Genomic DNA, 15747 nt, shown 5'->3' on the forward strand with positions numbered 1-15747 from the left:
ATTACAAGATGAGACGCAGACAAGAAACGAAAACGCATTCGCTCTCGCTTGTTCTCGGGCTTGTCGTTTACTTTTTATCGACACCGTTTAGAGAAGAATGTGGAACAGAAGTGGATCATTTCTGCACTGATTAGTTGGTTTCGGTTTACATATTTTTGTCGCGGCGAAGTGCAAAAGGACGTATTTCACTGGTGTGGTTCATTGAAGGGTAAGGGAGTGTAAGAGCGTCGTTTCGCGTTTCACCGCTGGCGTCAGTCAGAAGTTCAGAACTTTGACGTAGAAAATGAACTCGAGTGTGCTCCAGCAAACGGTCATAGCAGACGACGCGTGGACATGAAATGCTATCATCATCATGCTTTTTGTGTTGAGCGCATGAAACTAAATACATTCAGTTGTATCGATAATTAAATTCTAATCTGATAATGAAGTGCATTCCACACACCGCGATTTTCTTACTTATAGGCTCGTAACCATATTTTTATTTAACCCATGCAACGACATCGCCATCATTCTTTCCTTCTTTCCTTCCTCTGTACATGGCGGCGCGCACAGCGAACGTAAATATTGCAGCGTTGAACATTGAAAAGTGGTGCTCTGTCCGCGGAGACAATATTGGGATCTCCACCATTTGACGGGACCCTTTGTTTCTTGCCGTTAGTGTCGATTCTCCAAGCCAATTGGAACCAAAGAACCCCGAGCAGAAGTTCTAGGAGGAAACCGAGACCCCCATGCTTAGGTAAGTGACAAAAACCAGGCTTTGTCTGCAAAACACTTCTTGTTTTGTCTAAACGTATTGGGCTGCATAACTCGCAGTGATAGCGACGCAAAAATATCAAGTTTCTAAAATTTCATTTTATAGTATACTATATCGAAGGATCACAGTACATTTTGCGGGCATGCTGACGAGCCTTCCACACATAATGTCATTGTCATTTCTAGTGTGCAAAAAATGTACTAGTTCATAGGCTGGCTATAGCCCTGCCCTTCGGTCACGAAACCTATCGTTCAGAGTTCACCACGGCCGCGTGACAGTGTGACCCTGCCCGTTTTTCGTGCGTGAACAAGTACCACGCAGAACTCTTGCCCTACAGGACCAGAGAAAAGTTTACCGAACACCAGGGTGACATATTTCTCGATTGGGTCGACACGTTAGCAGGGAACGCAGGTGGGCCCAGAATACCGAATAGAATAGCGAGCCACCTGTCTGTAAGTGTGTGTGTGATCCTCTTTGCTGCAGGTGTAGCGATAATGGAAATGCATTCCATGGTCCTCCGTTGTTGGAAGCGAAAATTATGGTCCAGTACTGAATTCGGGTAATGACTGTTCCTGTTGTGCGATATCATTTCAGCGACTTTTCAGTTTATTTTTGTATTTCGACGGCTTTATTCTCTGTAATTCTCTAAATATACTAGAGGAGATCGTGGGAACAAAGAGAAATATTGGATCTCTAGAGTGCATCGCTCGCTTACCTACTCCTCCTAGTCCTCATAACTCCATGACATCAACACATATACGTTTACATATCTCTTTTTTACATTTTTTTTTTTTCATTTTGCCGTGGTTATGGCAGTATGGTTTGCTACCGAAAGGGTCGGCCTATGAGTGTGACATTGGATGAAGGTTACGCCCATCTTGGGTTGCTGGACTCGGAGTGACCGAAGACATGTTCCTATGTTTCTTTGAAAAATCTTGCAAGATGTGCTTGTCCCAACAACGTAAAATTACTTGTGTACGCGTGGCAGCGAAGTAGCACTAGGGTAAAACAGGGTGTTTTCAGCAGCTGACAGCTGTGTAACAGCCGTTCCATTACCGGAAACATTAACGGAAACGAAATTCAAAAGCTGGTATCAGAAACGGATAATGGAAACGAAGATATAGCAGTAGCGAAAATGGAAACGGTAATGAAAATACGTCCGTTATCCTTCCCTGGGTGTCTCGCCAATATAGATTATTTATTTATTTATTTTCAGATACTACTAACGTCCTCTGGACGTCATTGTAGGAGTGGAAACATTAAGAAACAACATGTATCATCGAGAAAAAAAAACAGAAAGATAGAAAAATCATCAACAACAACACACGACATCAAAATATATACATTATACTTGGCTAAGATGGCCATTCACAGATTACGCAACTATGATTGAAGCTCTGAAACAAAAGCAGATGCCGTTTGGGACGTCACAATACTGTCCGGTAATTCGGTCCATTCATTAATAACCCGTACAAAGTAAGAGTATCTGAAGCAGTCATTGCGATAGCTTATGGGTGTAATATGCCAAGAATGTTTGTTTCTTTGAATTCTTCTTGAATGGTAAGATACATATTTGTGCGCTTCGAGCTTACTGTTTTCTCCCAACAACGCAAAAAAGAACTTTAATCTAGCAATTTGAGATCTCTCCGACAGAAGAGGAAGTTGCGAGCGCTCCAAAAGTTCAGCTGTACTTTGATCGCGGTTAGATATATGCCACACTGGTGTTGCATAAAGCTTACATCTCCACCATTTCTGTGAGCGTGTGACAACTGTTTATGTTCTTTTTTCTTTTTTTGGAAAGGGTGGCAACAGTTTGGCTTCTCTTTAACAGAAACCCGAAGAGACAGAGATCTGCATGTTTGGGACGTCAAGTTCCAGCCCTCTGGATTTTCAACCCCGAGAGATGGAGCTCTCCCTAAAGTTCGGTGGTCAACTCACAAAAGTAAAATTGGAGCCTCTTGACGCTAGCCTACCAGAACTGGGCCAGCAACAGGAATGCAACGACTCTTCATCGGGAGACAACAACTATGGTAAAATTTTTGTAGACATTGTACTCGGTTGGTGCATGCTTTCTGGAATATTCCTGAGGAACATGGAATAGTGTAAACTATGTACAGTGCTGGACAAAAGTTTACGAAACACGCTTCAGCGCATTCCATCCCCAGAGCGACACGCTAGCAGTGAATGGGACCGTACGGAGTTTCGGAGATTTGCCCAGGTAACAGGGTCACCTGTTTGCAAGTCCGTACGGTTCCATCCTCTGCTGCCGTATCACTTTGAAGAAGGAAGGCGACGGAGTGTTTTCCGTAAACTTTTGTCCAGCATTGTACTGCTCAGACTAAATGTTCTGGGGAATGTCTTGCATCTGGCTGTCTCGCATCATTTAAAGGGGCCGTCGCATCCGTCCCGGTTGATTCTAAAACCATAGTGCAGTTTTACTCCGCGTTTGTTGTTGATAATAACGGGAAAAATCAGACACAAATTGGTGGTGTCGTTCCTATGCAGTTGGACTGGCTGGAGTACTAGTGGAATGCGTCTGCTCTGTGATCGGCTCGCATGTGTATTGTTGTTTGTGTATGGTGTCGGGCGTGTTCATAAAAGCCAGGAGCGTCACAGCTTGTTCCACACAGCAAAGTCACTTAAGGGGAAATCACTTCTTCAGAAGTCCGTTTGCACAAGACACGTGAACACTCTAAACTATCATCGTAAGATTGGTACTGGCGTGTTCTCTTAGCTTTTTTCTAGTCAATGATGTATTTTTTATTTGACAAGGTTGAGCCGTTGATTTTTAATAAATTAAAGTTTGGCGCGTCTCGAACATGTGCTGCCATCTCGGTAGAGTGTCCCGAACTAAAATATTTGCAAATTCGGGCTCAATACAAATCGACGGATAGTCCCGGAGTTGTACAAAATGCGTCATTGACAAGGGCAAAGCAAGGAGAACACGCTTCTGTTTTGGCGATATTTTACGTCGTTTCTGAGCGCTGTACGAACAAACGTTCTCTATTGTCTCGCGCAGAAGTGATACCCCTTAAGAACTCGCAGTGGTGAGCGAAAGTCGGCATATTTACTGACGTCTCTCCACTTAGTATATTGTGAAGCAAAAGCTGAGCAGATGACTTGAGAGATAATCGCCTGCTCCTATTTGTGTGCCTAGCTGCGGGGGGACACGTTTTTAAGACTCGTTTGTTTAATACTATTGAAGTTGTTTTCGGAAGAGAGACACGACCAAGCATTACCGTATCGGGGTTTTGCGTACGTTCTCATATCCGATAGCCCCTTTAACAAAAGGATTCAAGGAAGGTTTTCCAGACTGGTGTTTTTGTGTGTGATGTGTACACATGAGTTGTAACAGAGCATAATGAGATTCAGAAAGGGGACAGAGATGACTACATATCACGTGGCTTGAAGCTTTGCTGCGTGACTTACTAATACCTTCTTTGTCTAACTTTAGGGGCAACTCGAGGGATGATTCAAATTAAAGAAGAACCTCGAGAGGAATCTTCGGACGAACATCAGATCATTGAAGTGAAGACAGAGCCTTACAACACTGCAATTTTGGACCAGGTGGGACACAGCCATGACTCAACGTCAGAAGGTGATACAAAACGATTAGTTAACTTAGTTACAAAAAAAAATCTACAAAAAGTGTGATGCAACAGATATGCTTTGAAGAGATTCCTCTCAAGCACGTATCATCTTTCCTGTCATGCTTGCTCATACTTGGGCAGTGAATTTTTCAGTAAAAATCTGGCGCTGTCTTCAATTTGGGGAGAAATCGGCATCACTTGGGCATCCGTGGGCTATCGGGTGTTTTTGTTTCTCATCTTGTGTTTTAAAGGTGCACTAAAATGCAAATGCAACTTGTTCTCAAATGAGAGCCAGTGTTTTAATTAGTATGGTGTAAGCAAAACTAGTTCACGCAACGCTACCGCTTAGAAGAAAGATGCAGTGAAAAGAACATGAGAGAACTGATGTTCTGAGGCTGGAACAACATAGAAGGAACACATACATACAAAGCCTTATTGAGGCTTTGTATGTATTTGTTCCTTCTATGTTGTTCCAGCCTCAGAACATCAGTTCTCTCATGTTCATCAGTTGCCGCCTGCGTCGATCCCGTCGTATGAATGTGTGTATGGGAGAGCAGAAATGTAAGAGTGAAAGGAGGATGAGTGAGAGAGAGTGGCTGGTTTGTCCCTTCAGATGACGCACCCTGGAAGTCGCTGAGAAGGCGTGTTAGCTTAGCTCAATTGGTAGAGCCCTGGACCGGCAATCCAGAAGATGTGGGTTCGACTCCTACAGCTGGCTAACCTTTTCAGTGACTTTCAACTTTCATCGCAGTGAAAAGAACTGTCTTTGGCGTCATCCAATGAGACTGTACGAGAAACACGTGTCTGTCTGTTGTGCACATATGGATTTGTAATGGGGCCTGTTGTACTGTTCCGTACTTGCGCCACATGCTTTAGTCTCACATTTTTCGATACGGATTTACGGAATCCTCACGACAGTTATCACAAATCTTCCACTGGCAACGTCTTTTGGACAGCGACGTAAGTCCGCTTTGGAACTCACGCCATGTTTTTCTCCGAAACTGCTCCACGGCGTGGCGCACTCAGCGTGGACTAAGAGCACCCGATGCGCGAGTTAAAGGAACGTTGACTGCTTAGCGGCGAAGCAAAAAATAATCTGGTAAAATTATTGTTGTTGGCTTCGTAACAGAATCCTTAGTAAGGAAATTGCTTGGAATCCAAGCTTCTATTTATGACAAGTATGAAGTTAACGTGGCATGTAACTTAATTTAAAATGAACTTGTTCTCACATTTTAGTGACCCTTCAGGTCCTTTTATAAGCTTTTTTTTGTGGCCTCCCAGCAGTCATGGCCACTAGCTACTTCTACAGTAGTTTAACTATAACTACAAACTACTTTGCAATGAAGTAGTTTAAGTAGTAGTCCAACTACTTTTCAGTGAGGTAGTTAAAACTACTGCTTTAACTACTACAATGTATTTTACAATGTAACATCTGTAACTACTTAACGTTGACCATCAACACCAATCCCATTCTGTAGTGTTCTTGGACACCCGAGTGTGAACGACAAGCAGTGATAAAAGTGAAGATTTAGTAACCATGCATGGCACAATTGCACTGCACCTCCGTTCTCATCAAACAAGTAGCTCGAGGTAAAAGTCGGAAGCACAATCGTGCCGTAAAGCTTGCGACAAAATCGGAAGTAGTTGGCGCCTGCACTAACCTAACTACTGTAGCTGTAGCTGTGTAACACTGTAGCTAACTACTCGAAATAGTAGTTTAACTAGTAGTTGCCACTACATTTCTGCAAGTAGTTGATAACAACTTTTTAACTACAATTGCCTCCCAGCGCTAATCCTCTCAGGCAGCGGCAGTGCTGACACACCTGGGTGTATTTCAGGGAACGCAAGTGACTCACTCTTACATGTGTTACGCGTGGCAACCTCTGCTCGTCTTCAGTGGAAATGTCACTTGAGGATTACGTGGCGACTGGAATTCGGGGAGAATTCGAGTTTAACCGGAATTGGTCACAGGTTTGTTTGGGGGGGAGAGGGATAGCCGGGTTTAACCCGAAAAAGTCACTCCCTACTTATACTGAAGGCTGTCACAGAAGACAAAGCGATAATGGCTCCCGAATTCATAGATGTGTCTGCACCAAGACCTCTCCTTGCTAGAGACATCTTTCGTGAACCCTTCCGCTGGCTTACCACGTCTAGCTTACTACGCTGGCTTACTACGCTTACTGCATTGTAGAAGATGGGGAATTTCGAGATAAGGGGGGACATTGAGATACAGTAAAAGCTAGTTAATTTGCACCTCATTAATTCGAATTGCTGGATAATTCGCAAAGTCATCATGGTCGACTTCAAAGTCTGCGAGGACTGCGAGGCAAAGTCGCAAATTGGAGGAGGCAAAGTTATCATGGTACCGCCATATACATCAATGTATATCACACTCAAATCACCTCCGCTACGGATAATTTGAACTGCGCGCCCACAATTGCATGCTGCCGCTGTCAGCTTTCCAGGTTCAACCTGTGCACCAAGCTACTATTTGTGCCAATCAGCAGACACCACAGGAATGCATCTTCTCCTCCTCTCCTTTTCTTTCTTCGGAATCGTGCCTGCATTGCTGTCATCGTTCCACGTGCACAGTGTCGCTTATTAGCTCACGAGTGGAGTATCGAGTGCGGAGACAGTGCTCATTGCGTTGCACATGCTGGTGTGTGCGCATGAGAGCAGGTCAGCCCGTGCATAATATAAAACCCCGAGATTAGGGCAAAAGGGGACATACACAACACGGAGTCTCAAAAAGTCAGTCCAGCAACGATTACGAACTCTTTTTCCCCATTGTGGATTTGTTGCCAAAGTGTGGATGAACACACCCAACAGGAGTCCGACATCAAGGCAGAAGGGATAGTTGCTACAGCCATGCGCGACGTGTTCCAGGATGCTTGGGAACTGCCTGTTCTAGACTACCATAAGAAGTCCTAAACTGTCATGAGATGGACCCGCGGACAGCGCCACGGATGAGGAAAGGGAGGTGTTGCGAGTGCGGCCATTAAGAATGGAGTTGCACTGACCTTCATGTACTTTTTTTTTAGCTTTGAGGGAGGTCAAGACTAAGCACTACAGCACGTGCATGCAAACGAAGCTTGACTGTGCTTTGTTTTAACAGTCAAAGAAGAAACCCACTAACTGGTTTATTTCGCAAATAAAATTCTGGAATGTTCATCGTGCACTCCTGCTTTATCTAGCACATAAACTTCCGTTCTAGACAGTTGGCTGGTGCATGGTTGCCAAAACATGGTTGGTAGAAAATGTAGATGGTCCACCTATTTGTTTTGTTGTGCCTGCTTCTATCTTCCAGTTATTTGAAAGCCTCGGAAGCGGATTGCCTCTTCAATTTTGAGGTATTGACGTATTAATTAGTTCACCTTCACTCGAGCGATACCATCTTGACGGCACAAAAGACCGCATCAAAACCAGGCCTTCCCTAAAAGTACATTCGTGCGCGTTGTGCTTTCTCCAGTTCGTCAGCGTGCACTGAGTTAAAAAAAAACAAGCGCGGCTACGAAGCGTAGAAAGTTTACCAGGTGGTATTCAAAATGCGCAGATGATACATGATGTTTTTCGGACCTCATGCTGTTAGGAAAAAGAACAGCATGGAGAGAGGAAAGACAGATGAATGGAGAACATCTTCATGGAAAAGCGTGACAAATGCAGCGAAATGGTTCTTAATCTTGCAGCAAGAGCACGTGAGCAAGAGAAACAGCAGAGAAGGTTTTTCCTCGAGACTTTTCTTCCACCAAGGAGAGTGCAGGCGAGAGGGGTCACTGATTGCACCAAGGGATTGAATTCGAAGCAAGCAATCAGCAGTGCTGCCGTCCCCTGTCGGGAGTGGGCGGGATTCGGTCGAAGGACTGCCTTGAGGAATGCTTGAGCTCTGTGCGTGGCTGAACGAATTGGTAGATGACGGTTGGGTTTCAGTCATCCATAAATAACGCCACCTCCAGCGCACGCGCCACATTTTTGTACGACGTTGCTGCGGCCTGAACTCGTTGATACAACAAAGTCCGTTCCCGCAGATTTTGGTCGCAGAGAGAATTGTCGCGCAAACGAGGAACAGCCGGAAAATGCTGTTCCCCTCCTCCCCCACCCCCCATGTTGCATGTGTTATCAACTGCATATTCTGTCCGTTTGCTCTTCGTTCCTGCCGTGCTCAGTCTGCTACCTGCGTCGATGATGACCACAATAGTCAAGTGTCCGACGGTCCTGCACTCTTAAAGGGGCATTAAAATGCAAAAACTTGCTATCGAAAGAAAGTCCGTGTTTCAATTATATATAATGCCAGCAAGGTTAGTTCACACGGCGCTACTGTTTAGAAGAAAACACAACGAAAGCAGAACCGTCTTTGGTATCAGTGAATGGTATCCCCAGGAGGCAAGGATTGGCAGCGGGGCAGCAGGAAAAGCAGGCGCATACGTGTTGTAGTTGCGTGTATTTGGAACTGGTCCGGCCGAAGTGTTGTGTATATGAGTAGCATGGTGTGCACTGCTCATTTTTCAGTACCGATTCTCTGAATGGTACCCGCAACAGTTCTCGCAAATGTCCGACTGACGACATTTATCTTCGGACAGCGACGCCCGTCTGCTTTTCAATGCGCACCACATTTTTCGACGGGACTGCTCCATTGTGTGGCAGACACTTGCACGTGCAGAATGGTCTGAAAACACTGATGCATGGGCTGAAACGAGGTTTGGCACTGAACCAGTAAAGAGTCCGGTGGAATTTAGTTTGTGGCTCCGTAGCGTAGTAACGTGCACGAAATCAGCGTAGCGTGCAACCTTGTTCTTGCATTTTAGTGTCCCTTTAATACACGCTGGTTTCCGTGCAAGAGCTGTGTCTCACAATGGGCTCACCTGAAAATGGGGTTGTGCTGTGGATGATGCTATCCACACACGCATTGCATAGGCCCCCCAACTGTACTCTGTGTTACACAGTGACTGGAAGGTCAGTGATCATTAGAGAAGCACAACGCGAGTGTTTGCACCCTGATCGTCCTCAAGACTCTGTTCATAGCCAGTGAGATCGACACTCAGTGGTCAACATTTTGTTTAAAAAATTCCGCGTCAGCGCATCAAAGCAACTGTGGCCATGAGCGATGAAACAGACGTGGACAGATGGAGAGACGACAGCAGGGCAGAAAGGAGTGTGTGGGGGTTAGTGTGCATCCTGGGCCGACTTCGGGGGGAACTGTGCTGACATTCGTCTAGAAAGTCAGTCAGTGGTCGTAATGACGGGGACAGAATATATACGTTCAACCTGGTCCGTCCTCAAAAGTTTGGTCACAGTCAGTTAAAGGTTTTATTATGTTATATTACCTTTATTTTACGTGTATTTATTTGCAGGTCTGTGTTGTGGGCTTGACCTTTCAGTCTCAATGTAACTCTGAAAGAAAAAGGTAAAACATAGTAGGAGTTAAATTTATCTTATCTGACCTTTACAAGTTGTCATGATAACGAGGGAGAAATACACAGTGCGCCTGTGGGGAGGAAATCGTTCCCTAGAAAAGCAGTCACAAAGTGAGGACGTCACCTTCATTTCATTTTTCATTTCATTTCATTTATTCATCAGGTCTCACTTAGTACACAACATTATATTAACAGGCCCGCCTCAGTCTGTGGGGCTTGTGACACAGGGACCGACATCAGCCGCGCTTACCTGGAGCATGAAAACTATAATACGTGATATTGCTGTATGTTACATAAAATATATGAAACCGGCACGATTGACCTCATATGTTCCAGATGATCAGGAGCGAAACAAATTAAATGAAAGCAAATTGAAGCACCCAGCAACTGTCTTCAGACACGGGAAACAAACTTCACAAAGGCTACCTGAAATGGAGATTTCTTAAACGTGCTGTCAAGTCTTGCTTACGTTGGGTGACGAAAATTTCATTGGGCAGCTCGTTAAAAATCAATCCTAAAATCATACTAGCGAATGGCATAATAACGGCTGTGGACTGTATAAAACTGTCCGCGCTGTTAATGCCCGAATTCTGCAATTTCAGTAGCAAGAGAAAGGAGTGGTAAGCTCCATATTAAGGTCGAGCAATTTCGATCAAGCATCTTCTGGTTGCACTTCCTCGAATGCACAGTTGGAGATCAGCACAACCACAGTTGGATCACAACTCAAAAATGCTGTACCGATCACTACCAACGATCGACACACTGAGCAACCTTCAGACCAGAATGAAAGTCAAGAGTCAGGCAAATCATCAACATTAGACCACAAGAAAAACATGCTGTATAAGTGCAGCATTTGTTTCGCCACATGCGTGGACACTCGCCACATGGCATTTCATCACAAAACTCGTAAAACAAACAGATTTACTTGTGACGCGTGTTCCGTGAAATTCCGTCGTGCATCAACTCTGCGGGTGCATGCAAAGTGTTGAGCCGGAGAATGGTTGCACGATTCCACGTTATGTGTACTTGCATTCACATCTAGCACGCACAAGTGCAATCTCTGCCCTGCAGAATCCAGCCACAATATGCGCCTGCGGTATTACAGGCGCATGGGCAAGAAGTTGTTCAAGTGTGATCTCTGTCCTGCACAGTTCAACCAAAGCGTGGGCTTGTCACATCACAAGCGAAAACACACAGGCATGGGGCCATACAGACGTGATATCTGCCCTGCGGAGTTCAGCAAGAGCAGGAAACTGCGAGACCACAAGAGAACACATGCGAGTGAGAGGCCATACAAGTGCGATCTCAATCCTCAAGCACAATGCTCAAGTATCACAAGCGAAAACATACAGGGGAGAAACCCTTTAAGTGCGATCTCTGTCCCACAGAATTCAGTCATAGGACAGCTCTGACGTGTCACAAGCGAAAACACACGGGTGAGAAGCCCTACAAGTGCGATATCTGTATTGCAGAGTTCAGCTTCAGTGCGAGCCTGTTGTATCACAAGTGAAAACACATCGGCGAGAAGTCCTATAAGTGTGATCTCTGTACAGCGGAGTTCACCCAGAGTTTTAGCCTGTCGCGCCTCAAGTGAAAACACACTGGTGAGAAGCCCTTCAAGTGCGACTTCGTTCCTGCAGAGTTCAGCTGTAGCGCGAATTTCGCGTGCCACAGGCGGACACACACAGGCGAGAAGCCATACAAGTGCAATCTCTGCCCTGCACTGTTCAACCGCACGACGGCACTGTCACATCACAAGCACGCACACATGGGAGAAAAGCCGCACAAGTGCGACCTCTGTCCTGCAGAGTTCAGCACAAGGGCAGGCCTGCGGCGTGACAAGCGGACACACATGGACGAGAAGCCATACAAGTGCGACCTCTGTCTTGCTGAGTTCACCCAGGGTGAGAGGCTGTTGTATCACAAGCGAAAACACACTGGCGAGAATCCCGGTAAGTGCGACCCCTGTGTCGCAGAGCTGAGCCAGAGCGCAAGCCTGTCATGTGACAAGCAAGAACGTGTGGGCGAGAAGCCCCGCAAGTGCGATCTCTGCACCGCAGAGTTCACCCTGAAGGGCAGCCTGACTCGCTACAAGCGAAAACACACAGGTGAGAAGCCCTACAAGTGCGGTGTCTGTAGTTCAGAGTTCAGGTGTAGTGGGAAGATGTCACGCCACAGGCGCACACACACGGGCGAGGGGCGACACAAGTGCAATCTGTCCTGCACAGTTAGTCGATAGCAGGACGCTGTGGCGTCACAAGCAAAAACACGCAGGCGATAAGCCCTAACCTCTGTTCTGCAGAGTTCACGCACAGCATGAAATTGCAGTGTCACGAGCGGACACACACGGACGAGAAGCCACACAAGTTCAATCTCAGTTCCTGCGAGCTTGACCCAGAGCTCAAACCTCCAGGGCTACCACAAGGGGGACCTACGTGGATGTTCAGTGGTGCAACCTCTGTCCTGCAGAGTTCAGCCATAGCATACATGTACGCGCAGCAGTGATTCAGTGATTCCTTTGATGAAAAATTTGGGAGTGACACTGCTGTTGTCCCGGGCAGCCTGCATCTCCGCAATTCTCTCCATTTCCCGCAACTCACTCTAGATAGTCATGCAAGTGAAGTCAATAAACCTATTGTTTTTCCTCAACACCCACTCAACCATCGTGACCCATTCCACATACATCAAGTGCCAGTGTGCAAATTTTTGTTTGTCCCTGGCGGAGGAAATGTCTCTGATGGAGAGGTGGACACGTTGATCAACGTGTTTTTATTAACATCTAAAACACAAGGTGCTCCTTTTATGCTGAGAAATATTAGATGCTGCACTGCCTTCATGTTGACTGCCTTCCTTGAGCGTGTACATTGCTATAGGAGCGTTACTGATGTATAGCGGTAGGTAAATGCCCCTTGTGTGGCATGAGATATTGAATAAATTTTTAAAGGATCCCGAGGGAGCCCTGCCTTGGGCACTCTCGTGCGTATTGTTTGTTTGTTAAGGGTGGATGGCCTCGTCAGAATTTCTGTCGGCAAACGTTATTTTGCATGAGGCATAGCAGCAAGGTAACTACCACCACCACCTAGCATCAAACCTGCAAATAGGGGAAGTGAAACCCCATTTCAAACCATGCTCACAGGCAGCCTAACTGTTGCCGGCATACAGCAGCGATTGACCACCCACTCAAAAATCACACATTTGGGCTAAGTCTTGGTGCTCAGCTGACGGAGTGTAAAAACTGGGTCCTCCACAATGCAAGAAAGACAAATTTTTGACGATGCTGCCGTTCGTTGCTGGGAGAGGGTGGGATGAATGGTAGATGACTGTTTGGTTTCGCTCTCTCGTAAATAATGTGGCCTCTGATATCGCTCTATATTTTTGTGCAATATTGTGCCTTAGTTCTGTGAGCAAACTCTATGCTTACGTCAGTCAACTACAAAAACTGTCCGCGCTCTCAAAGTCCACATTCTGAAATTTCAGGAGCGAAAGAAAGCAGTGGTGGGCTTCACATTAAGGACGAGCTCAGAAGCAGTTGCGATCACGCATCTTCAGGTTGGACCTCTTCCAGTGCACAGTTTGAGACCAGCACAACAACAGTTGAACCGCTGTTCGAAAACGTTGCACTAGTCACTCTTGACGGTCGACCCACAGAGCAATCTTCAGACCAGAGCGAGACCCAAGTGGCGGGCAAGTCATCGACGTTCGGACATGAGAAAGACAGGCTTTATAAGTGCAGTGTTGGTTTGGCTACATGCATTGACACTGGGCTCTTGGAAGATGATCTCAAACCTCACAAAACAAAGACATTTACCTCTGACATGTGCTCCGTGGCAATCAGTCATGCATCAACTCTGCAAGTCCATGCAAAACATTCCATGGGAGTAAGCTTGCACAAATCCAAGATATGTGCATTTGCATGCGCATCGAGCGCATCCAAGTGCAATCTCACCCCTGCAGAGTCCAGCCACACTATGTGCCTGCGGCATCACAAGCAGACACACATGGGCAAGAAGCGCTACAGGTGTGATCTGTGTCCTGCAGAGTTCGGCCATTACACGAGCCTGTGCCGTCACAAAAGAAAGCACACAAGCGTGAAACGTTACAAATGCAATCTGTGCCCTGCAGAGTTCAGCAACAGTGAGAAGCTGCATGATCACAAGAGAACACACACGAGTCAGAGGCCATACAAGTGCAACCTCTGTCCTGCACAGTTTGGGCATAGCACAATCCTGAAATGTCACAAGCAAAGACATACAGGCGAGAAGCCCTATAAGTGTGACCTCTGTTCTGCAGAATTCAGCCTTAGCTCTAGCCTCTATGACCACAGGGGGACGCACAGAGATGTGAAGCCCAATAAGTGCGATCTTTGTCCCGCAGAGTTTAAGAAGAGGGACACCCTGCAGTGTCACAGGAGATCACACACGGGAGAGAAGCCATATAAGTGTGACGTCTGCATTGCAGCGTTCAGCCGTAGCTCAAGCCTGTTGCGCCACAAGTGGACGCACATGGGCAACAAGCCCCATAAGTGCGACCTGTGTCCTGCAGAGTTCGGCAACAAGACGGGCCTACAGTGCCACAGGCGAACACACACGGGAGAGAAGCCATACAAGTGCAATGTCTGCCCTGCGGAGTTCAACCACATTACGAGTCTGTCATATCACAAGCGAAAACACACAGGCGAGAAGCCCTATAAGTGTGACATCTGTACAGCAGAGTTTAGCCGTAGCTCGATCCTATTGAGTCACAAGCGGACACACACGGGAGAGAAGCCCCATAGGTGCGATCTCTGTACTGCAGAGTTCAGCAGTAGCGGAAACCTATCACGCCACAGGCGGATACACATGGGCGAGAAGCCCTACAAGTGTGATCTCTGTCCTGCAGAGTTCATCGAGAGCACGAAGCTGCGGTATCACAAGCGAAAACACACTGGCGAGGAGCCCTATAAGTGCGACCTCTGTCCTGCAGAGTTCACCGGCAGCACGAAATTGCGGTGTCACAAGCAGACACATATTAGCGAGGTGCACTGCTAGTGCGATCGCTGTCCGACAGAATTTAGCCACAGTCCAGACCTGGGGCAATACAAGTGGACACACATGGTCGAGAAGCCATACAAGAGCATTCTGTCTTGCGAACTTGAACCAGAGCACAGACGCCCAGTGATACCATAGGTGGACTTATATGGGTGTGAAGAGGTGGAGCCTCTGTCCTGCAGAGTTCAACCACAGCACACACATACACACACAAGCCAGAGGACCAGCAGAGCATGGACGTGTGGCTTCATAAATAGGCATGACACACTTGGGATAGAAGCTGTACAACTGCAGTCAACACGACCACATGAAAGAGAGAAAGCATCCAAGTGTCTGTTCTGTTGCATGTCCTTAAACCTTTCGACCTAAAGGAGCACATGGCATGGCGCAGGGGGGAAAGGCTGTAGAGATTCTATCTGTATGCCCAGCGTATCTTATTTTCTTTTGTTTGCTTCTCCTGATTCTTCTCTTTGGATGTTTCACTTGAGACTCGAGCACATGAACAGACGGAGGTTGATGGGAGTTGAATTGGTGCTGGATTGGGTGGTGATGGATGTGAAATCTCAAACACCGTACCCAGTGCCAAGGAACAAACAAACAAACATGGAAAGGACATCACACAGGTGTGAAATGCCAACCCAGCTTTATATCCTTTATTTCCACGAGCAAAATTCCTGTTCCCTTTTCATTATCCCTGTGACAGACACACATTTTTTACTTATTTTATGGCCTCACTTTGCTAAACCATTGAAATAAAAGAGTAATTTTGCAAAATGTAACAACTTTTAACTAAAATCCTGAGAATTACCTTTTCGGTCGCGATCATCTGTTCTGGAATGCATTACAATTTGTTAATGACATCACTATATAGTGATCATTGAGAGACGCTCGTGTAGGGGTACGAGAGATCAAAACTTGCGAAAGACGATGGCCCTGGGTGGCTATGCTTCACTACCTGACGGCAT

At 46.3% G+C, this 15747-nt stretch overlaps 1 protein-coding gene across 2 annotated transcripts; it reads left to right on the forward strand.

The window, feature by feature from the left end:
- Positions 1-541: 541 nt before the first annotated feature.
- Positions 542-15495, forward strand: LOC135371384 (zinc finger protein 436-like). 2 transcript variants are annotated; one of them, XM_064605452.1, is made up of 5 exons: positions 542-557; positions 659-736; positions 2586-2784; positions 4209-4352; positions 13233-15495. In XM_064605452.1, exons 3-5 carry the CDS (start codon positions 2610-2612, stop codon positions 14780-14782), a joined length of 1869 nt encoding a protein of 622 aa, XP_064461522.1. In that variant the 5' UTR covers positions 542-557; positions 659-736; positions 2586-2609; the 3' UTR covers positions 14783-15495. The 2 variants fall into 2 exon arrangements, with proteins under 2 accessions (XP_064461522.1, XP_064461523.1); XM_064605453.1 differs by having other exon boundaries at positions 546-736; positions 2556-2784.
- Positions 15496-15747: the final 252 nt, after the last annotated feature.

This window comes from Ornithodoros turicata, unplaced genomic scaffold (assembly GCF_037126465.1).
Source record: "Ornithodoros turicata isolate Travis unplaced genomic scaffold, ASM3712646v1 Chromosome106, whole genome shotgun sequence".
In the NCBI taxonomy this organism is placed as follows: domain Eukaryota; kingdom Metazoa; phylum Arthropoda; class Arachnida; order Ixodida; family Argasidae; genus Ornithodoros; species Ornithodoros turicata.

Coding starts and splice junctions, on each gene's coding strand:
- LOC135371384 (XM_064605452.1), top strand. CDS start 2,610: ATGTTTGGGACGTCAAGTTCCAGCCCTCTGGATTTTCAACCCCGAGAG. Junction 2,785..4,208: donor ATCGGGAGACAACAACTATG/GTAAAATTTTTG, acceptor GTCTAACTTTAG/GGGCAACTCGAGGGATGATT. Junction 4,353..13,232: donor CCATGACTCAACGTCAGAAG/GTGATACAAAAC, acceptor CTGAAATTTCAG/GAGCGAAAGAAAGCAGTGGT.